We start from the raw sequence: 24,240 nt of genomic DNA, 5'->3' as shown, positions 1-24,240 counted from the left end.
CAAAACACATCAGATCGTAAAGGGGTGGGAGAAATCATGTTGTATATGGACTGGATAATGTTAGGAACAAAAGTCAGGAAATTAAAGTGATCAATCTACAGAGGGCTGAATTCAAAGACACCTTGAAAATTGAAGTAAAAACGTAAAAGAAAAAAAAGATCCAGCGTTGCCACAACTTAAAATGTTGCATAGTAGTTTGTATGGAGCCCACATGCCTGAGCCAAATCCTCATGAAATGATACTTAAATTTAGCGACATGTGGACCAGGGCATCATTGAGCTCCTTGAGTCTGAGGTGCAACCTGGCAGCGTCAGATAGATACAGTCCTGATCAAAAGTTTAAGACCACTTGAAAAATGGCAAAAAATCATATTTTGCATGGTTGGATCTTAACAAGGTCCAAGAAGAAATGAGAGTGAGAAAAACATTTTATTAAGCATGCAATTTATCATAAACAACGCTTAAACTGAAACAGGCTGTTTTACAGCTGATCAAAAGTTTAGGACCACACCTCCAAAAAACCCCATAAACCCCCCAAAACAGCAATCAGAGTTCAAAACATGAACTCAGTAATGAGTAGCTCCACCGTTATTGTTGATCACATCTAAAATTAATTATGGTTGATGCAAGCGTTTCCATGAGGTGAATGGGAACATTTCTCCAGGTGGCGAAGACAGCTGCAAGAAAGGCATCTACTGTCTGGAACTGTTGTCCATTTTTGTAAACTTTCCTTGCCATCCGTCCCCAAAGGTCCTCAACTGGATTTAGATCAGGGGAACACGCAGGATGGGCCTAAAGAGTGACGGTATTCTCCTGGAAGAAGTCCCTTGTCCTGCGGGCATTGTGTACTATAGCGTTGTCCTGTTGAAAAACCCAGTCGTTACCACACAGATGAGGGCCCTCAGTCATGAGGGATGTTCTCTTCATAGCTAGCGGCCGTTTGATGCCCCTGCACTTCCTGAAGCTCCACTGTTCCACTGAAGAAAAAGCAACCCAGACCATTATGGCGCCCCCACCACTGTGTTGTGTAGAAAACATCTTTGGTGGGATTTGCTTGTAATGCCAGTAACCTTGGAAACCATCAGGACCATCAAGGTTACATTTTCCTCAACAGAGAATAAAACTTTCTTCCACCTTTCATGTCTCATGTTTGGTGCAAAGTCCAAACGGTCAGTTCTGTGGCGTTCAAGGAGTCAAAGCCTTTGAAGACGTTTCATGTTTTTGAAGCCTTTCGGTCTCAGATGCTGTCTGATGGCTATGGGGCTGCAGTCGGCACCAGTCAAGGCCCTAATTTGGGTTGAGGATCAGCCAGTGTCTTGACACAGCAAACTGGATCCTCCATCTCAGTGCTGGTGAAATTTTGGTGTCTTCCGCTTGACCTTTTTATTCCATAACCCTCAGGATCATTTAAGAAATTCCAAATTACTTTCTTGATGCATGCTCAATCATCCAGGTAAGTAAATCTCCAAAAGTGGATTCTGTTCATCTGGATGTAGCTTCTTCAGTCTTCAATGACTGAAGAAGTCACTTGGATGAGTGACAAAACATTTCTCCCACTGAAAACACTACGTCCAGATGAACAGAATCAACTTTTGGAGATCCAAATGACTGTCTTACTGTGTCCCACCTCAGCAACGATGGTGCGTTGCGAGAGACCCTGCTATTGCAGTTCAGCAACCCGACCACGTTCAAAAAGGGAAAGCTTTTTTGCCTTTGCCATCACAACATCCTGACAGTGTGACTACATGACAGAAAAGGACAATGAATTCACATTTTTGCACTGATTTGGCCTTTTAAAGGCACATGGTCCTAAACTTTTGATCAGCTGTAAAACAGCCTGTTTCAATTTAAACGTTTTCAATAAATTTCATGCTCAAGAAATGTTTTCTCACTCCCATTTATTCTTGTTACATGCTGAAGCTCTACGTGGATCCTTAAGCTCCAACCATGCAAAGTACGATATTTTTTTGCCATTTTTCAGATGTCTTTTCAAGTCTTAAACTTTTGATTGGGACTGTATAAACTAAATTATATTGTCCCAGAATTATTTAGGTGAGCGTGGGAATCAGTCAATGGTATCAGTTCCATTCAAGTATACAACAAAGTTCAACAAAGCCAAATTTTCTTAGCTGGCTTGACATAATCTTAGACCTCAGATGAAGAATATCACAACGGTGGTTATCTTTGTGATTCATGCTCAGTGTGTGTTAACCACTACACTCTGAGATGATACCAAAGCAGTATAAACAATTTATACTACAAGAAAACAGAAAACGAGGCGCTTCCAGACGATTTGAAACCACTTTCAAGAACTTTTATTTTTTTTCCTAACAGATCTGTACAATCAAATCAAACTTAATATAATCCTAACAAAAACTGATCTGTACATGTCAATTGATTTTCGGCATAACAGTTTAACATCCAGTTAAATAATCAAATGATGACTTGACTAGCGATACAAACCCTAATAGTCAGTCCCACAGCTTGAAAACATTTGAAAGCTGGCAGGGGCAGGATGAAATGGAAGAAATCTTAGAAACGAAAAAATAATGTTCCCTTATCTTTCTGTCTTCAGTGTTATAGAAAATTACAGTCATCTTATCTACAGGAAAATGAACAAAAGCATCATAATCTGAGGCTGTAGTGAAGGATTGTTGTTAGGAGGACAAACACCAGCATGACTTGAAGAAAAACCCCCAAAACAAAAAACCCCAACATACACACATGGGAGCAGAGATCATGTAAAACATGGATGGATGGAAAAATGCAAAAGCCAATAGGGCTGATGCTAAGCACACTGTATGCATGCCTAATTTCATATAACTCAATGTTATGGTTTGAACACAACCAACCCATTTTCTTCCACAAGGTATCTGAACGGGTTGAGTCACTAAACCACTGAATTAACCATATGAGAGATGCATTGAGTTTGACTATAATCAAGAATTTGACAAAAAGTATCAAGTCAACGTTCTTAGCAAAATTAAACAACAGGTAACCCCTTCCCTAATCTGTTCTTCAGTCAGAATAAAGCTGCCTTATTGCTAGAATAACAGTGATTTCATTCATGTTAAAGAAAAAAATAAAATTAAAAAAATGAAGTGCACACAGTCCATATCATTTAAACGTGGGCCATTCCAGGATTCATTCATGCCCTGCAAACTCACTATAACATTTTCATGTTAAAATGAGGTTGAGGAACTGCTAACAGACAATTTGAGTTTACCATTACAAGTTACTGTTTGATAAATAAAATCTGTAGATTCATCATGTCACCATTTAAATACAGACTGAACCAAAAACCAGCAGTTTTATGTGATTGGACTGATTGGCTGTCCAGCTCGACAAATGACAGAAGAGTGCTCTTGCATGGTTGTCTTGCTCCATTGATCAGTAAAACCACATCTTCAGTTTTTAAATGGGTTGAAATAATCTGTTCATTTTATAGTTTCTTTCCATCCGCTCTGCAGTACATTTTTGTCCTGTGTTCTCTTCAGTGGTGAGCTATGACCTGTGCTCAGCATCTCTGCAAGTCTGGTTTTAGTATATGAACATTTGATCCTTATGTGATTCAAGCCAGCTTGCCACAATAAGCGTTGCTCCTCTTCTGAAGCCTCTTTATGAAAGATGCTCAGGCTTACATCATGTCAGCTAGCTTAAATAAATAAATTCTTATGCAGTAGGCTAATATCAGTTCCCTTTAAAGACTCCAAGCTCTTACTGTTAAAGACAACAGGTTTTGTCCCCCCCCATAAAAAACTAGCCCAGTATTAACAGAAGCACACCATCATGGTGAACCGCTAATAAATACATGGCTACTTCAGGATCAGATCAAAATCTTTCTGGAGCCCAAGTCAAGTTTTTTCCCCCCCCCTCCTCTCAACTCATGATACTGAACTTTATTAGTGCAGGTCAGAACATCAAGGCTATCGTGTAAGAATAAGTGGCAGTAAATAAACCCAATGTTGCCTTAAAGTTTCATTTTATATTTAATAATTAAAACTTCATCCCTTTTCTTTGTTCCAGTACAGTCTTCCATTTTTATATATGTACACACATACACACCCCCACAATCTAGAATACATCTTGGCAGTTATACAAAAACCAAAAGACTGTCAGTTAATATATATTAAATGGTTAAAGCCAACCAAAATGAAAGACGTGTAGGAGTTTTTACATGTACAGGCAACTTTAAATACATAAACATGTTCTTCTGTGTTATAACACCTTCTGGATTTAAGTCAAATATATATTTATATATATTCCTCCAAATATAGCTTCCGACACATCAGGTCAGTTTCAGTCTGTCACATTAGGTACTTCATTCACAGCTGCGATCATGTAATTTGTAAATTAGAACTCAACTTGTTCGCATGAGTATATTTAGTTAACAAAGCCAGTTGTTGAGCCTGCTTATCATGGCTCAGTGAAGCTGAAGATATCCCTCAACATGTCTGACTAGAAGTACTGAAGTATGGCCTTCTGTCAAACCAACCAAGTTTTCCAAGTGTAGAAGAAGTCCCTCTGTGTCACAACAGGCAGAAAGTCTCCACCGTAAATGGAAACTCATGACACTAACTGAATTTAGTCGTTAAGTCTGATTTTTAACCATTTGGTAGTTTTGAAAATACAGTACATTCAATCACAAGCTTGCATATGGTTCATTTCACCTTTTGTGTATAAAATAATCAACCTTCAGGAATGGGGGAGACTAAATAGACTGATTTTTTTATTTCATTTGTTTGTTTTAAACAGCACCTCAAAAATCAATCTGCAGTTTTGTCAGCCAAACTGAACATCTCGCGTTGAGGAACTTGCATTGCCCCAAAGTAACGATCTGCTTCCTCAGATGAAAAATCTGGACCTGGACACCCCCCCACCCACACACAAACAAACAAACAAACAAAAAAAAAACAAAAAACAAAACAAAAAAATCCTGCCAACATGTAGAGCAATCATTCAGCCACATTTTGTATGGTAGGTCATTTATGGTCATTATTTGGTATTGCAAATCAGCTTCATGGAGAAAAACAAAGCAAAAAGCAACAAGGTAGTTCCTCTGTCCTTGCTAAAGGAGACCAGAGAGAAGTCCGAGCTCTGAGGCCGCAGGGCCGGGTAGATTAGCTCAGTGCTCCCACAGGGAACACTGTCTGACCATCTCTACACTTTGCAGTGCTGTAAGCTTTGTGTCCCCCACTTTCACTCCAGGCAACAAGCCAGGCAGCTGTGAAATGCACTAACCTACAGATGACTACATTAGACTGATGCAGGTACCTGTCCTTTCACTCGATCCACTGTCAGTGTGCAAAAGTTTTTTTTGTTTTTTTAAAAGACAAATTCCTTTCTCCTATTTTAACGCAAGAACAAAAATGGAAGGCTGTCATATTAAAGTAGCGTTATGTTCTTGTTCATCATGTCCATGATACCTGCAAACAATGCATTTCTTTTTAAAGGAGGGGAAGGAGGAGAAGGGGCAATAGCATGAGAGGAGGGAATTTTTGTTTTTTAGTTTTTTTAGGTCAAGTGAACTGTTTGATGAAGTTGAGAGACCATGCAAGTTCAAAATCCATCCACCCAAACACCCAGGCCCCTCTCTGCCAGTGTACGGTTCACAGATATAACCTGCAAAAAGAAGACCAACAGTCAGTGAATCACTACAGTTAAAACCAATTCAGGATGCCTTATGCATTTATGTGTGTATATTGTGTAATATCAGTAATCATCTCTCTCTCTCTCTATTCTCTTCTACGTTGTCAGTGTTCTGATGGATTATCGGATGATTTAAAGAAAGTGTGTTTGAGACCAGTCGTTTAAAGAGATCCCAGCCTTTACTCTCTGGGGTCTTTCTAGCTGGGAACAACTCAAAAAAAATCAAATACATGAAAAAAAAAAAAAAGGATAATTGTGCTTGCTGCCTGAGGTTTTGGGCATCAATTAAATAAGCATCATTGTCACCAATTAAAAAAAACAAATTAAAAAAAAAACTACTTTACACTTAATTTAACTTTAAATCAAGTTTTCATTTTAAAAAAGTGGCATCATAGCAGTGCATATTTGACTATCCCAGACTATGCTGGGGAAAGAGGGGAAGAAACAAAATGATCAGTGACTTGCGTCTTAAAGGAATAGGATTAGAATCATTAATTAAGATATTAGAGGTACAGAGGTAACATGAAAACAGTGGCAAGGATCCAAGACTTGTGTCATACCTCATCTCCAACCATGTTCCACAGGTGGACCAGCGGGAGGCCTGTGTTGTTATCATAGCTGGAGACCTTCAGCAAAAAAACAAAACAAAAGAACCCCAAAACAAACACGCAACTTAGTAATGCCCAACTTTTCTACATTGCAAAAAGTCACTGAGAATGGTGGTCTCACCTGCGCAAGCAATGAGACTCCTCTGGTCATTTCCTCCAGCTCTGATGTGGCCTCAGCTGAAAAACGATCCTCTCCTGATCACAGACAATTTAAACACATTTCAGAACAACACAGCAGGTATCCTTCCAGCAAAAGAGTATCTGCAGGTGTCATAAGGCAAAGTTTATACTTTGTTTTAACAAATTGCCACTGACATTAGGTAGGTACACCACTATCTCCCCAAAGACTTTTCCAAACTGTACCTGGTAGTGGTGCAATGTTGTCGAGTAATACTTCAGCACCTTGAAATGGTAGTGTCACAAAGTCAGACCTGGAAAATAACAATGAGCAGACTTGGACTAGTGTATATACACACACTTTGCAGTTTAATAAATATATTTTTTTCGACTGCGCTAAATGATAACGTGACCTTTAACACTAGCTACACTGACTGTTTAACTTATAAAATTATTCTCAATATACTTATTTTGTCAACTACAACACACAAAACAAATTCTGCTGATAATCTTCTTGAATTTGCCTAAAAAGATTTTTTCCCACTAGCAGACCTTTTCTCAAACAGCTAGAGAAATCTGTAGGAACTCCTTGTATATCCAACCACAGCAAACAGTCTAACTACAGACTGACTGATTCGGACGACAAACATTTGGTTTGGCAGATTTTTCTCACTCTGTCGCACACACGCACGTCATGTATTATTCAGTTATGCTTTGCTCAACTTTGGTCATATCAGTTGTGTTACTGAGCAATTCTGCTTCAGTAAGAAATCCATGCTTTAGCTACATTGTAACCACAACCTGCTCTGAAATTCTACACCACAACCTATCATGCAACCTGATGTGCATTTCTTAACTACACATTGGTCAGCAGCATTGAGGCAATCTGCTCCATACCCCAGAAGCTTATTATGCATTTCTGGTTACTTTCAGTTTTTGATAGTTCATTTATATCGCTTTTCTACTCTGAGCACTAAAAGCACTTTACACAACTTGCCTCATTCACCCAGTCACACAAGCACTTTTTTTCTTTCTAAGCTTTTAGTGCTTTCTATCCAACATTCACACGCTTTCATATTCTGATGGATGCATCAGAGAGCAACTTGGGATTAGTATCTTGCCCAAAACTATTTGGCATGCAAACTGGACCACCAACCTTGACCAGGTGGCCTAGTAGCCACCCCCAAATATTACAAATAATAAATTAATGTCTCCATAAGCTGCTCCATGAACCACCACTTTATCATGGTGGAGGGGTTTGTGTTCTAGTGATCCCAGAAGCTATGCTGCCAGGGGCAAGTTGCCCCCTGTTACTGTTTCCCCATGGCAAATTAGTCCTGAGTGGAGGGTCAGACAAAGTGATTCAGATAACCCATATGCAACACAAATTAGGGTCCAGTGTCCCTGCACTGAAACCAGGTCTGTATCCTCTCAACGACATTCAAGGGTGCATAGGCGTTTGCCCACCCAGTCTAGATGAGTTTTGTTAACCTGGAAATGGGATTTGACTGCATCCCTCGGGGTTTCAATGGCAAAAAGCTCTCAAGGCCGGAGGATTTCATCTTCATGTTTTGCACATAATGTGGTTCTGTTGGCTTCACATCACCTCCAAGCCCTAAACCATGGCTCACAGGCAGAAAAGGGCAAAGACTGGAAAAGTGCCCCATACGGGCCAGGGATGAGTTACTTGGAATCCTCCAAGGAGGGGATAGTATCTATGGGTCTTGCTGACACTTGCAAGGAGAGGGGAACATTTCCTTTAACGAGTGACCGGGCTCTCCCTTGGAGATCGAGTGAGGAACTCTTTCATTCAAGAGGGGCAAAGTAGAGCTGCTGAAAGGACACTGAAATGAGCCAGTTGAGGTGGTTCAGGCATCTGACTAGCATGCCTGCTGGATACCTCCTAAGTGGGGTATTCTGGGTATGTTCTACTGGAAGGATTTCCTGGGGCAGACCCAATACTCACTGGAGAGATAAGATCCCTTAGCTGGCTTGGGAACATCTGTGTCTGACAATACAAGCTAGAAGAAGAGGTCGGGGTGAAGGAAGTCTGGGCTTCTCTATGACCAAAATCCATAAATACACATAAAACACTGGGACACAACCACAAGGTAATTAGCAAATAATGCAGCACTGAGTAATGTTGTCCATTCATGTAGATTCACTCGTAGGTTTTACTACAGAAGTCTAACTCAGGCCTTAGAACCTGTTGCCAACAGAAGTAGAATACCCTCTGGTGGATAAACTCTACAACATCAACAACCATAATCTTTTGTGCACCTTTATTTATTTGCCATTATAAATGTGGATATATACATACAACTAATGCCAAATGGGCTAACCTTACCTTTCAAAAAACTCCATAATTTCAGGTTAGGGCATTAGAAAGTTCAAGAACTGAGTGTGCCCCACAGCAAAAAGTTTTGATGTGGGAGAGTGGGTCATCTACTAATCAGAACATTGCCATTTTGATTCCCAGCTTCTCTAGTCTGCATGTTGGGATAACTTTCTGCAGCAACTTTACCTTGCAGGAGATTAGTTAGTTTCTCGCTGACTTTGGCATTAACACTTCTTAATTCTGAATCAAATAAAAAGGTATTACAAATACCAGAATCACACAACAACTAAACTGTCTGATCAGCAAATGCTTTGTTTGGGGATGGGAGGTAATCTACTGGCTGTTCCAGTCTGCATGCGTAATATCTACCAAGTTGCTCTTGAGGAGCATGAATGTTAGATAGAAAGCACTTAAGCACAGGAAAAAAAGTGCTTGTGTTAGTGAGGCACGTTTTATAAAGCAAACACTCTAAATGACGCCATCTTAGAATACAAGTTTTAATATGGTGAGATCTCTTATAATAACCTTATTTGCCGTAGTGAGTCAATCTTAACTCTGTCATAGCCTCCATAGTCAACGTATCTGATCTCCACTTCATTCGATTCTTTGTAGAAGGTGATGACCTGAGCTCTCCACCAGGCTCCTTCAACTGCAGGAGCTGCACAGATCACACCAACTGGATAACAGAAAAGAGACAAAAAACAAAAACAGAATAAAAGCTAAAAGTAGCTGAATGACCTTTACTAAATTAGCTTGTTGTTAAGAAGTTCTGAAAAAAAACAAAAACAAATCACTGCATGTGACAATTAGCTTATTTCAGCCATGTATCAAACTGGGTTACTTTCATGTAGAAAAAGAATAAACAAAAGCACAGGGACCTTGTTAGTTTACTAAAAATGTATTTGCAATTTAAAAAAAACTAAACAAAACTTGCTTAACTAGAAAGCTGAGCTAAGTGAACTACAGCTTCACCGATGCAGTGAAGATTATTTTAAATTAACCATAAACTAAATGTCAAAGTTTCATTAAAACAACCTATAGTTGCGCATGTTTACTAAAATTTTACACATTTAGCAGTATCCACAGTACAACTAAGCTTACTTTCAGCAGGTGAGGGCAAGGCAGGGGTGCCTGGCTGTGAGTAGCAAAGGAACATCTGCTGGTCAAGGCTTCGCAAGGCATGGTACGTGGGGTGGGTGTGTTGCTGGACAAAGACGTGACCAGCTGACACGATGTTCACCACTATCACTTCAACTGTGACTCCACTTGGAAGGAGAAGCTGAGAAGACAAATATCAAACAAATGTTGGTCATGCATAAAACTACAAACAACTCTCTCAAACCTTAAAATAAATTAATGCAGTCTCATTTATATATATATTTATATCAGCATACCCAAATAATTCATCACTCTAAGGACTTAAAACACTTTAGCTTTACTACTTTAACGCTAAAAATGTATGATGAAGAATAAGTATGATGTTTCTAGTCCTTGTAATACATCTGAATCAAAATATTCTTATTAATGTTCACAACTGGTTTATACTTAAGTTAAAATTAACAAAATATTTCTTCAAGTCACTTTGTGTTAAATGAAAAGAACAGCATGATGCAGAGCTTCACACCGAGGTTTGCTTCCATACCGTTTCTTCATCTACTATGCTTTCTAAATAATACCAATTCACCTGAATCCTTAATAGTGACCAATGAAGAAAACACACACACACACACACACACACACACACACACACACACACACAGGTTCCCAAACTTTTTTTTTTTTGCTAGGCCCCCCTTTGTTTTACAAGAAAGAAAAAAAAAAGTCCCCCCCCCCCGCGCACGCACAAACACATCCTCCAACCACACACACCCATATTTTGCTCCATTGCGGTTTATGTCACACCTCAAACATTTGGTAAACAATTAAGCAAATACAAGTAATCTGCAATAAATTACAAGTAGTAATAAAATAAACTACTAACTCTTTTACACTACATCCACACCTACACGGGTATTTTTGAAAACACAGCTGTTTCGTCCACACGTGTGGACGAGGAATACAGAGTTCGTCACGCAATGTCAAAGGTATGTGCCTTTTTTCACGTCACGCTGTGGCCACGTTATTGTTTACATGAGATGAATTGCAGAATGGCAGATAGAGACAAAATACTGTTAATCTGAATATCTGCTGTTTTACACGCTTACACACACACACACACACACACACACACACGTAGTTACTGTCCCTCCATTTACAAAGGCAGAGGCGTCACCGTGTGATTATTTTACGTGTAGTTGTTTTTTCCTGTGTAATAATATTCAACATTGCTGTCAATGCATTTTTCAAAAAATATCTCTCTGTGCAAAACGGGTTCAAAAACATAAACAGCTGTGGGATCCTGTTTGTCTGTGATTTGAACCGGGGGAACAAATCGTGGCAGGATCAGCCTGATATTATTTTTATCCCACTGTAACTTTACTGTATAAAGAGCTAACATCTCCAAAATGTCAGGAGTAGTTAGTTATTATAAAAAGTGTTTGTGAACTAAAAATCAAGAATGTGGGATCCTGTTTGTCCGTGATTTGAAGAGCCCAGCGCTGCTCCCAACAAAGGGAAACCCAATTCTGCAGGGAGACCTACCTCAGCACTTGTGCAGGTGAAACCAAAGGGAAGATATGCTTCACCATATTTTCTAGTCTTTGGCTTAGAATGAAGTTGGTTTGGAAACCTATTCAGCGATGCTTCATCTCCTGCTTTGCGTTTCTGTGGGCGCCCCGTGCTAGCAGTGTCCAAGAGTGTTTTTTTGTGTTTGTTTTTTGCCTTTTCATACTGCGCACCCCCTGCAATGGCTCTGCGCCCTCCCTAGGGGGCGGGCCCCAGACTTTGGGAAGCTCTGTCATAGTCCATTATTACTCAAACAGACAATCACTGTGGTTGTCTTCCATAAACAGTTTTTGAAGAACTGTACAGTTACACCAACATATTTATAACAGAGGGACAGACGGGGTATAAATCAGCACTATAAGCAGGTGAAGTAATGTTAATGGAAAACCCAGGACTAAATTTGTAAACATTTTTTCTTAGGCAAAATGAAAGAACCCACAGAACTATTAAAACAAATGATGGAACATGTCCCTGCTAACTAACATTTATGAACTGATGCATTCATACACGTCTTCATGACTCAATTTCTCAAGTCTAAAGACTGAGCTGTGTGTAAAATGGGAAAGCAGTTTCAATGTTGTACAAATGTATTCATTTTCTGTAAATGATAATGCAAAAGGAGAATATAAAATATCTCTCTTTAACTTACAATAATCATAGTAAAAATACTGGCAGCCGCCAGTGCTACCCCTCAGCTTCCTGGTAGACATGCCTACGGTATCAGTGTCAAAATCCTATGTTGCCTTGTTCGAGGTTTCACATTCACAAGAGTTTCAGAGTTTGACCTTAGGCCTTGAGGTCAGGGTCACAGATTCAAAATTATACAAGACTTTTAGTAGATACACCTATGGTATCAGTTTGAAGCTCCTACATCGCCTCGTTATCGCATTCACAAACTTGGGTGTCTTTTCCACATGCTTGCTCGACGGAGTGACAATATCCCATCCGCCTTACAGTGGAGGGGTAAAAAAAAAGTATCATTAACACAAGTATTTTTCCTCACCCATGAAGTCATGGGAAGAGATGGTAATGTAAGTGGAGGTGGTGGTGCAGCATATAGATTGTTGAGGTCCAGGTCTTTAAATTTCTTCCCAATCAACGACAGGGCTTTGTCGACCTGCTGCTGTGTCCCTAGAAAAAGATCACGCAAGGTCAAATATTACCACTAGTCCAAACGAACAAGTAAGAAACAGGAGTTTAAAATGCTTGCGCTTTTCTCCTATGGTCAAAATCACATTTGTTCACAAATCTCTAAAGAAGATGGAAAGATGTGGGGACAAACCCCTCAGTACTCACCTTCTATGTGACAAATCTGGAACTCCTGTGTATAAGGCAAGGTAGAAATGTAGATCTTTGCTCCAGAGTTCTGCTTTAGGAAACTCACATAACGACCTTGCTTTCCAATAAGCCTCCCTACAAGATGCTGGTACAACAGGACAGGTAGAACAGACAATGCTGAGTAAACAGGACAGTTCCTTTAAACCGTTTAAATGAACATTTAATCAAACCCACTAGCATGCTGCCTACCAAGTTATGACAAAATATTTTAAATACGCAATATAGACAACTGCTCAGCTTTGAAAACGCATGTCACAAAGCCCAGTTTGTTTGCTAATGTTAATGTCAGAGGATATTCAGAATTCTAATGTGATTGTAACCAATAAAAAAAAAAAAAAAGTTTTTTCCCCTTTACTTACGGTCCTGAGTGGTCCAACATTCTATTCAACCCAGTTGGCTGCCAGTTGTTGGGAAGATTTGTTTCAGTTACTGGTAATTCCATAATAAGCAATTTTTTTGTACAGTAATTTTACTATACCCAATGAAGCCATGTAAAAGTTTACCTTAATAAAATTACAGTACCTCAAAGTAGATAGGCATTGGCCAAATTTGGTGCTCGTCCAGTGACCCTGATTTTTACAGCTATTCTTTCATTACATCTTCAATACAGGAGCGAACCACCAACTCCAAGTGTCACACAGTTATGTCAAAAGCTTGCTATACTTCTACTTCAAAACAAAAGTATTTTTATTTCTTTATATTTATATTTTTTAATAAAATATTTCAAAATATTCCTGATGCTGATGAGAAGAATATGGACAGGCATTTACACTCATTCAGACAGGATTTTATTCTATATGCAATAAAAAGTCATCTACCTCACATGTGCCCAATTAACCAAACAAGAATGTCTTGCAAAATCCACTAATCAGGGTCATATTTAAGTTGCTTTCTTATGAATGCATTACAATTATGAAAAGTAAATTTGCCTAGTTGTAGAATCATGATAGCATTCCTGCATACAATACATTAACATTTTAATTGAGTAGTGTGAGGTGTACAGCGTTGAAATCATGGATAAAATATATGGTTTTGTATTTCACATGAATTGTCTTTACTCACCTTTGGTACCTCAATCTCCCAGATGATCAGCCCAGTGCTTGAGGCAGCATGGTTGCCCTTACTCTCTAGGGCACCCATAGTGCATCCGCTATCCACAGAGTCCATACTGTTTACATCAGAACCTGGCAATGGAAACAATCAATCTCAGCATGACAGCATCTGAATTTTCAGATTCCCGGCATCATCAGTTTTGATCTTGTCACTGTCCTAATTTACATGTTTGTTAACAGGCATCACATTCTTGGGCACTTTTTGACCCACTGCTCGATAACCGGGAATACACTGCAAAAAAAAAAAAAGGCCAAATGAGCCTCTATATGTTCCGAGTTATGAGTTTGTGTAACAAATTACTACTAATACTGCATCTGCTGATGTACACCACATTTCTTAACTCACTGTTATCATTCTTCAAATAAAAAATAAAATAAAAATTAGCTATCATGACAAACATATAAAAGTCAGTGAGAGAGAATCTCACCTCCAGATTGATCCGTCTCTACTTCACATGTCCCATGAGCTCCATTCCTTACACCTACTGCATTTAGCCCCTTTATCTCACACGCTGCATCCAAAGAGTCTTCTTCAGTTGCAGACAAAACTAAGCCCTCTGTCAAACTCTCAGCCTGCACCTGGCCCTGTGCCGCTTCTCCTGCAGAGAGGTCTGTAAGCTGGATCACATCACTTTGGTTGTCAAACAAGCTGCTTTGAAGATCCTCGCTGCTAATGCCATCCTCAGAGTGGCAGGTGCTGCAGGCCGAGTCCTCGGCCAGCGGAGCAGCCTCGTCACCTTTTAGTTTAATGTTCAACACAGGTGAGGTTTGTGCTTCTTGGGGCAGCTGTGTTGACCAGTGGCTGCTGTGAACAGCATTTTTCTGATGATTTATGTGACTGACATCAACAGATTTCCATACTGGAGATGAGGAGCAGCCATTAGGCACTGCTTGCGCTTCTTTTTCTGTTGCCTCTCTACAATCACAGCCTACCTGAGAAGGGCTTGTCGAGAGATGATGGTGTTTCTGTGTTGCTATGATTGGCTCGAGCTCTGGGTATAGTCCACCACTACTGCAGTTAGGCAGACTTTTGTCCACAACCTGGCAACTTGTGACACTAAGGACTTCCTGGGTGGCAGCTGAGATGACCTTAGTTATAAGTCGAGCAGCAAGATCCTCAAGCTCATGCTCCTCTCCAGGGCTACCGTGTACCAATATGTCCTCTGGTGTTACTGCTGTTGTGTTCTGGACAATACTTAGGGATGTAGAGGCCAGGACTGGGTCAGTTGGTGTGCTGGACAGAATGTGTTGGTGAAAATCCGGCACTGGTGGAGGTGTATCCAGAGAGTCTGCTTCTGATGGGTCCACCCTCTCTACATTGGATGCATGCTCATCCCAACCAATCATTTCATCTTGTGTATTATTAGTGCTGTGGTTCTTTGCAACTTCCCCCTCCGGGTCTGGTCTCTCTGCACCAGAAAGCAGCGATGTTGTGGGAAAGGAGCTGGTGACTTTGGTAGACTGATAGGAAAATGTGGCTCTTTCTAGATCAGATACTGGATCTTTCACTAGGTTGAGCTCTGTTCCCAAGGCAAGTGACAAGCTCCTCTCTGGGTCTTTACGGTCTTTTGATGATACCTGCAAGCTGTCATCTTTATCAAGTGATGGCAGTGCTGACTGTGGAGGCCTATGGACTCCTTGTTTCATTCTCTCAGAATTACATGAAAACTTTTCAGAACTTTGTGCCAGTGACGGTGATGCTTCAGTGTGCTGGAAATGGATCTGTGAAATGTTTTCATGTTGTGTTCTCTGGTTACTGGCATTTGGAGGTCTGTGAATGGGGCTGTCTGTGTCATTTGTGGGGGATACAGTGTCTTTCTCCACCAAACCATTGCTACCATCTGCTGAAGATGTTTTAAGGTCCGTAGTGGTTGGAGTTCCCTCAGTCCTGTCATGGTTGATGAGCCGCTCTCTCTTTCGTGAGATGTACCACCACCATCCAATCAGTGCGAGTACTCCGGGCAGTGTATAGGGTACAACAGAGCGAAACCTCAGTGGCATTTCCTCAAGACACTAGCAGCTACACCTGAAAGCCACAACAGCACACAAACATTTGTATGAGGAACATTTCAAGCTAAATGCAACTTCTTACGGATGTGTGAAAACCATGCTTATTGACTACAGGCTGATTTAGAAATGAATTCTAGTCAGAAATTAAATTCTAGAATTCCTGACATTAAGAGAGTTGCTTGAACACAAGTGGTAAATTTGATGTCAACCTTGAAATGTATTTTGATTCACCAATTACATTCCTGTTTGATGTTCAACTTCTATTCATCTAAATAACCTCTTGGATGTTCCAAGAGAAGAAAAGGGTACAAGGTCTTTGTCAGGGGAGGTATAGCATGTGTATTATAGTAATTTTATTGGTACTACAGCCACACTTTATAGCTATGAATAAATGGCTATGAGGTCTAAAGAGAGATGCAAATGATGCCATGCTTAAAAACAAAAACCCAAGCATAAGCTTTAGGAAGTATAGTTTTAACAAGCTCTGGATAACTGCAGCTGTTCTGTTATCCTGCACAGCTGTTACAGTTTCATCCGACAGCTTTGGATGTTTGCAAACTACGCAGTCAATCATTGCATTATGTAACTAAGCAGTGGATGTAAGTGGCATTTGCAGGTGAGTTTAGCTTTCTGCTCCTTGTAGATGACATCATTATTTTCCTCCTGTGGCATAAACTGAAATCTGTGGAGTATAGTGCAAGTGGAGCCGATTAGCGTTGACTAACAATTCCAAGGAATTGAACTACTGAGAAACAGATTAGACTCCACTTCCTATTCAGAGCTCAGATGTGATAAATTGTCACATTAGAAAAGAAGACAAGTGTTGAGCTATAAAACATTACTCACAGGTTTACAAGAGTACTCATTTTCTGCCAGTATTTCGCTCTTGTGACAAACTACCCGTCTCAGTTATACCCTGCCTCTGGCTCCACAGCAGCCAGGATTGCTTCAGTCCTCATGTGACAAATGGACAGAGGTCTTGTCATGTTTGCAACAATATTGCATTTTGTTCCATTTTTAATGGTCTGTGCTGTAGATGAGAAAAAGACTGGAGCAGCCTCCTAGCAGATAATATGAATTTCAAAATCTATGTCATCTTGTTCTCAAATGATCACATTAACAAGATTTGGCTTTATGCTTGCATTCCATCATGGACCTGCCACTCAATCTCAATTTGTAAATAAGGTTGATCTGGTTCCTTTTCCCTGCCCATTATTCCTCAAGTGAACCTCCAGTGCAAGTGGAATTCTTGCTTTTTGTGTTTGTTTGTTTGTCTTTTTAAAATGCTGTGCCGAACTGCAACTGCTAAATGTGAATGAGGAATTCTATTGTCCCATTACTGATGTTTCATTTAAATCTTTACAAAACAGCAAAGACCAGGCCCAGAGGGCATCCCACACATGCTTTATAAAACAATTTGGAAGAAACCATTTCTACTTGGAATACTAAAAAAAAAAAAAAAAAAAAAAAAAAAAAAAAAAAACCCCTCCCAACCCTGCCCAGGCTTGTTTTTCAAAGTACCAGATTCATTATTATGCACATTGGCTTGTTAAATATCTTCAAACTTCTGTCAGTTACTGTCCAGACACAGAAGCAGTTTTACCCTCAAGCAGCACTCCAAGAGTGGAAACGTCCACCTGGGTGTTATTTACTTTTAGGGAATAGTATTGTATTTTGTTTTAGTTTAATACATTTTTTTCTTCTTCTTAGACATTTTGTGTGCAATAATATAATTTAAAAAAAATAACAGAATAAAATCCAGGTAACATGACTTTGATTACACAGAAATTTTGAAGGAGTAGGTAATGGATAATAGGAAGGGGTGAGAATTGCTAAGAATTTAGTTTATTCTGGTAGATTCTGATTCTCTCATCTATATCACTCATTGATTCCTTAACTGGGATCTCATCTTCTTTGCTTTGACAGTGACCACCATTGCTAAGCAGCATATCAACAACATTACATTCCTGCAAATAAATTGCACCAGTTAACAGTATAAACCTAGGCTAGGCTAATTACACCAGCACAAATCCCTGTTATGAACACACATTTATGACCCTTCTCTAACATTTAAGTATGAAAATGAAGCCGACAGCACAAAGCAAAGTTAAAAACCGGCACAAAAACACTTTAAAGCAATCATCACAGTGATTCTACTGTAGAAAGATGAAAAGGTAGAAATGGAGATCACCGTTTTCCTACTCTGACAGGCAAACTTGAGTCAGCTGATTGTAGTGCAAGTAAAAATGGAACCAATAAACGGGATCGACAGGAAAACAGACTAACAAGTCTATGGAACTGGACTACTGAGAACCAGTTCTCGATTCCATCCCCAATAATAGATATTGATTTGTAAACTCGCCACAACTTGACTCGGATCAACTGGTTTTCCATTGGGTCTTGAAGTTTGGACCCGGAAACTGCTAATAACGTCAAACTCCACTTCTGGTCACAAAGTCAAACAAACACTGTAGCATCACAGAGTTACAAACTGTCTCAATTCTTTCATCTTTAATAAAATGATCAGTGTGGCTCCTCTAGCAGGTGTAAAAATTAAGTTTAATTTATGAAGTTTAATGGAGTCTGAAGTTAGCAGTAAGTTAGCTCGCTAGTTTCTATCTAAAGCAGGGGTGTCAAACTCAAATACACAGTGGGCCAAAATTCAAAACTGGAACAAGGTCGTGGGCTAACATTGATGTTTATTGAAGAAGAATAAAAAAAAAAAAACCTTCCTCCAGATTTAAGAATGAATCTCTTCTTATGGACTCAAACAAGTTTTGCTGAAAAACTGAATATGGAACAAGCAAAGCTTAATACTAAACAATATACATATTAGCTGTATAATAACAGTAGGCCAGCTCTAATAATAATTTGGTATGGCTTCGCGGGCCAAATGTCATTAGGCTGCAGGCCAAAATTGGCCCCGCGGGCCAGAGTTTGACACCTATGATCTAAAGATTATATACCATGTTCTGACTGAGGGATTTCTGAAAAATTAAACTATTATTTCTGTCATTTATGTTGAAAAACTAAACAGTAGTGAGGTTTGTAGTGTTACTGAAGTCAACTACCTAGCATACAATGATGTGCTACGTGGTTGCTAGGTACGCAGCTATGGTTAACATAATATAAACACAGTGAAGCTGGAGGATGACTGCTAACTTTTTTCACTCCATAAAAGTTAACATGACCATTCCCAATGGTTAGGGACAAATGCAATCGCAGGATGCAGTAAACGGGTCAAACTTTAGTCAGATGAACAACTGAGAATCCAACCACAATATGATGTTAGTCATTAATATACTGCTGCATGGGCAAAGGTTTTTAAATGTGCTGCCGATTCAAAGTGGTAATAAAAACTAGCAGCAACCCAAGCGCATTGCTGCCCCAGACAGGTCAGGAGTGCAAATTGAACATCATTTTTTCTGTTTAAATTTAAACCTGCCGTGGTGGCTTGTCTATTGCTCAAATTTACAAGCCACTTCATAAATTTACCTGCATTTGCCCAGTGGTGGGTGTTAATTTCCACCCCTGAATACAATGCATTTTTGGGGTCAATCTTTAAAAAAAAAAGAAAAGAGAAAAGGCAGATGTGAAATATAAAAATGAGATCAGAGGTCAAACGTGTTGGATCAAAACTATGTGATATTTAGAATCACTATTTACCAGTATAATTTTTTAAATCTTGCCAATACAAACACAGAAGTAGAATTTTAAGCATAGTTTTAAAGATGAAGCATTTTATGAAAGGTTGACATAATGAAAATTTGACCTTATTTGACCTTGAAGAAGCAGTCAAAGGTCCAAAGTAACATATTTGGAAACTTCATGTTTTCGAGGTGTCCCTTTCTGCAAAGATTTCAGTCAGAACTCTCATACCTTGTTCAATGTAACTGAAAGGGATAATGCTCCGAGTGTTGATAGCTTTGTTTTGGATGCAGGGTTTTTGACTAACTCTGTCCTTTTAAAAAGAACTTAATGGCATTCACAGCTTGGCCAGAAAGCTAATGCTGATAAAGTGGCAATCCTCAGCATCACCTACCTACTTATACAAGGTGGAATAGGGGGTCCTTTATTTTATTAAATTTCAGGTTAAAAGTGCAAATCACTCAAATCATTACCAAGACTGCCTATGGATATAGACAATGGAATGGAGCAAACGTTAGCCACCTCTGCTACCTGGATACATGCATGGAACTTGCATGAAACCCAGTAACAAGGTGGGTTGCACAGTATACAGGAACATGTGTGCAGAGTGTGGCCTGGAAGTCCCAAGATCAAAATGGAATATGCCCCTCAGGGTGGTTGAAAATGACCAAGCTAAAATCCTGTGGGATTTCTAGATACACACAGACAAACTGGCGATGGCTAACCAACCAGATATATTACTAGTGGACAAGCAGAGTAATAAAGCCATAGTAGTACATGTAGCTATACCAAATGAAAGCAAAAATCAAGAAAAAGAAATACGTAAAGCTTGAGAAATGCCAAGGGCTCAGAGGGGAGCTAGAGAATAAACGAAGGATAAAGGCAACAGTGGTCCCAGTGGCATTCAGAGCACTTACAGCAGTGACTCCCAAACTGGGCGAGCGGTTCCAGCAGGTCCCAGGAGTAACATTCAAGATCTGTCCAGAAAGGACCAGCAAAGATGCTACACATGAAGCTCCCAGGCTTTATGTGTAGCTTGTATGTGTTGCTGTTAAATCCAAGGGCAACTCACTCACCATATAAAGGTCACAACGGAAGCAACAAGCTGTCAAATGAAGAGCTGTCCTTACAAGTCAGACAAGTCTTTATTGGTTCCTTTCCTGGCCTTATAGTCAAGACTGTCTATAAACTGTAAAATCGTCTCTTACTGTGACCTTGGCTGTTCAAACAGGAATGATAAAACTATTTTACATGTTATAACCCTTACATCATGCCAGCACAGACAGACTGGTGTAAAATTATTATGTAGCCTCAAAAGACCTTCATGCCAACAAGTTCAGTGTCACTTAATTCCCACCTGTTTGCGTTTAAACTTTATTCTTCATGTCATACATTTTCCAATATCCCTTTAATCATCATCATGCCTGTTAAATGAACCTTGGGACTCACTGTCATCACTAAGAAAAATTAACAATGAACATGACAGTTTTTACATAAATGAAAACCAAATTATTTTATGTAAACAAACGTGAGTTACAAAGCGAATTACAGACAGATCTGGATATTAATACAGTAGGCTGTCAAGTCTTGCATGCCCTGTGGCCAAAAGTCAAGACCATACAGGAGCCATGCTGCTACCAACAACTTTAAACTTAGGTGGCGTTGATCGTTGCTACAGACACATACGAGTCCAGTTTACATGTGACCAAAGCCCCAGTGATGTACAGAAGGTGCGCCTCAACACCCCAGCTGTCTTTCAGCAACGACTCAATAAATGCTAAAAGCGTTCAGCTAGCTATGTCTTAATACTACAACTGCGGGACATTGTGTAGTTCCCAATAATGATAGTGGTGATGCTTTCTGTCCCACAAAAAATAATAATAATAATAAAAACAAAACAAAAGCGTGGCGTGTGGTCATTCACGCCATCGTCAAACACCGGCTAACACAATTAGCTAGCTAGGAAGTACAAAGGCCACAATGTGAACCTTCATATATAATTCTCGAAGTTTAACGTTACATGACTATATGGTAAGGAAAAATTAATTCGTTGTGATACCAAAATACCACTTTCATTTGTGACTCAAGCGATTCATTTTGTCTTTATAAGGTTATCCCTCTCAGTTCTTTGCATTAGCCAACTAAAACCTAAACAACCTTCGAAAGAAGCGCAAAAATATATGCTTAGACTCTCATAGGCAGGCAGCAATTTATAACAACTTTAGCTTACGATACGCTGACAGGTCCTTTTTAATGCCGAATTTTTCAGATTCTACAAAATATCCAACAGCGAAGTTGTGCCCCGTACTAAACTGAACAACCTGCAGCCAGTAAGATGTCAAATCCCATATAACAAATGCATATAGGGGAGTTTGGAGGCCGCAGTGCAGGATACAAAGCATGAAGTTAGCTACCTAGCAACCACAGTGGCTTTGATGTTTATGAAAATTAACGCTAGCTAAACATGAAAAAATATAAGCTAATGGCACGTTCCCTCCACTGTATTATTTTTAGACTGTTGGTAGGTGGCTACATTATTAAAGCCACTTCAGAGTTTCATATCCCCGAATTACAGACGTACTGGGCCACAACATAAAGCTGTGTGATACATAGTCGTTAACTATACCCAACTGCACCAACGAGGGGGAATCTGTAATCGATGCAGGGGTAAAGGACATTTGAAGCCAAAGACTGTCAATGCCCCGCATGGGCCTTAGACCTTCATGCTAGCCTGCTAGCCGGCCTGGCGACAATGACTGCCAACTGTGGGCCAAAATGCATTTATTATTATCCGAGAAGCAATGCTCCTACGTTGGCACGTGCACGCTCAACAAAACGAAGCAAGTGCGGAAATTTAACTTCTACAACAGAAGCTACATGTGCTGTTCTGAATGGCAAGTTAGGAGGAGTTGCTTTGTAGGCTAGTTTTTCAATGACATGGGATCACATGGCGACACAATAAACATTTGACGACCCACAGAGAACAGTAGAAATGCCAGTGAATGTTTTTTTTCCCTGAAATATACTCACATAAATGTCAATGAAACTGAATCATGCAACCATGTACGCATTAAATAGAAAACTAAAAGCTAACAGTCTCTTTCAGTGTGCCACTTCCTTCACGGACTAATTATTTTACTTACAATGTTTTTGGGTCCTCGGTACCGCAACGATGATAGCAACACTAACAACGTGAGCTTTTTGAAACGTACACTAGTGGAAAGTCACACTCTCCTCCCCACGTGTTTGACAGACCAGTACCAGTCTTAAAAAAAGAGAGAGGAAAAAAAACACGCAGACATAACAGCTGATCAATTCTCGCGATACTCTAAAGTTTAAGCCGCTTGGAGTCCTGCGTCAACTGAGAATGCAGTAAAGGTAAACGTTTCTTCTGTTAAGCTCACGCAGTCTCATAGGTAGATTTCACATCATCCTGGTCACTTTTACTATAAAAAATAGGGGGGAAAAGAACATTCGAGTACAGATGGGACAAAGCACCGCGTTCATATAATTTTACTATATAAATGAATGCCATCACGTTAAGGCAAAGGTCACGTTAGAAATAGCACAATATTACAACCGGAAGGATTTGCACCTTGTGTGATAAGTAAAATTAAATTGGGGCATGTCGTTGTAATACAATTTTCTGCTGGACAACCTTGAGTCATGGCATTTATTTATTTATTCATGTCACTTTACATGGTTGCAGACCAAGAACCTTACAGCTCCAACAGGACAATGTGCCCCCCCCCCCCCCCCCCCCCCCCCCACACACACACACACACACACACACACACACAGCAAAGCTGCTCAGAAACAGTTCTAGGATCAAGACAAGGAGCTCAAGGCATTGACCCAACCTTAAAATGTCCCAAATCCCCTTCCAATCAAAGACAACATTACCTGGGCATTATGCATTAAAGTTAATGATCAAAAATGCAGATCTCTCTGTTATTCAAACTGAGAGAGAGAGAGAGAGTCGTTGTGCTCAAATCAACTGCCCTTACTCAGACACACCTGACCAGTCTCACAACACTGCTTTTCAAAGTAAGCCAAACACTGAGCACTCACAGAGTCCAAACCTCTCTGGTACCTCACTATCTGGGCAGTATTTCCTTTTAAGGCATTAGTACTTTATTGTGAATATAATCATTTGGTTTTCTTTGTTTGTTTGTTTGTTTTTAACATATTGTACTTTAAGTTTGTAGTGCAGTAAAAACAAGTACAAAGGCTTTTGTTATATACCCTGTTGAAACACATTTATACTTGACATAAGTCTTTTTTTTGTGTGTCCAGTTTGGATCTTTAGCCATCAGAATTGTTGTCTTAAGGCCAAGAAAGAAGCCAAGCGGATTTATTTTACCAAGTGGATCATCATGGTCTTGCCATATTGGTCCATTTGATTGACCTTTATTATAATTATGAATTTATTTTATTTTCAGTTGCTACAAACGGGACAGACATGACTGGGGGATAGGACAGGGAGAAAGAATGAAAGAAAGAGAGGGAGAGAAAGAAAACCAAAGGGGAGAAGAGACGGTGAGAAGGGGGGGGAAGAAAGAAAGAAAAAAAGAAAAACAAACAAAGCACCTGGATCACCTGTATGGAGAAAAAAAACAGAAGAGAAAGCAAACAACACAAGAGCAACATAATAAAAAAACAGCACCATCACAATAAACTAGCTAGCAGTAGATATCAGTAGATACTAAATAATAAACGATATTGTGCAGCACGCAAGATAGACAGCGCACAATGTG

General features: G+C 39.7%; 1 protein-coding gene across 1 annotated transcript; it reads right to left on the bottom strand.

Annotated features, from left to right (window-relative positions):
• Positions 1-2,283: 2,283 nt before the first annotated feature.
• Positions 2,284-22,795, bottom strand: akap1b (A kinase (PRKA) anchor protein 1b). Its single transcript, XM_080888826.1, has 11 exons — positions 22,627-22,795; positions 14,254-15,851; positions 13,776-13,897; positions 12,672-12,798; positions 12,379-12,506; positions 9,813-9,990; positions 9,237-9,387; positions 6,620-6,687; positions 6,378-6,451; positions 6,209-6,274; positions 2,284-5,621 (listed from the first exon to the last, which is right to left on the bottom strand). The coding sequence occupies exons 2-11, from the start codon at positions 15,824-15,826 to the stop codon at positions 5,559-5,561; spliced, it is 2,550 nt and encodes an 849-aa protein (XP_080744952.1). The 5' UTR covers positions 15,827-15,851; positions 22,627-22,795; the 3' UTR covers positions 2,284-5,558.
• Between the last annotated feature and the right edge of the window lie 1,445 nt (positions 22,796-24,240).

Source organism: Rhamphochromis sp. 'chilingali', assembly GCF_963969265.1.
Source record: "Rhamphochromis sp. 'chilingali' genome assembly, chromosome: 8".
Lineage (NCBI taxonomy): Eukaryota > Metazoa > Chordata > Actinopteri > Cichliformes > Cichlidae > Rhamphochromis > Rhamphochromis sp. 'chilingali'.
The sequence above is the reverse complement of the archived record's forward strand: the minus strand, read 5'-3'. Positions and strand labels throughout refer to the sequence as shown.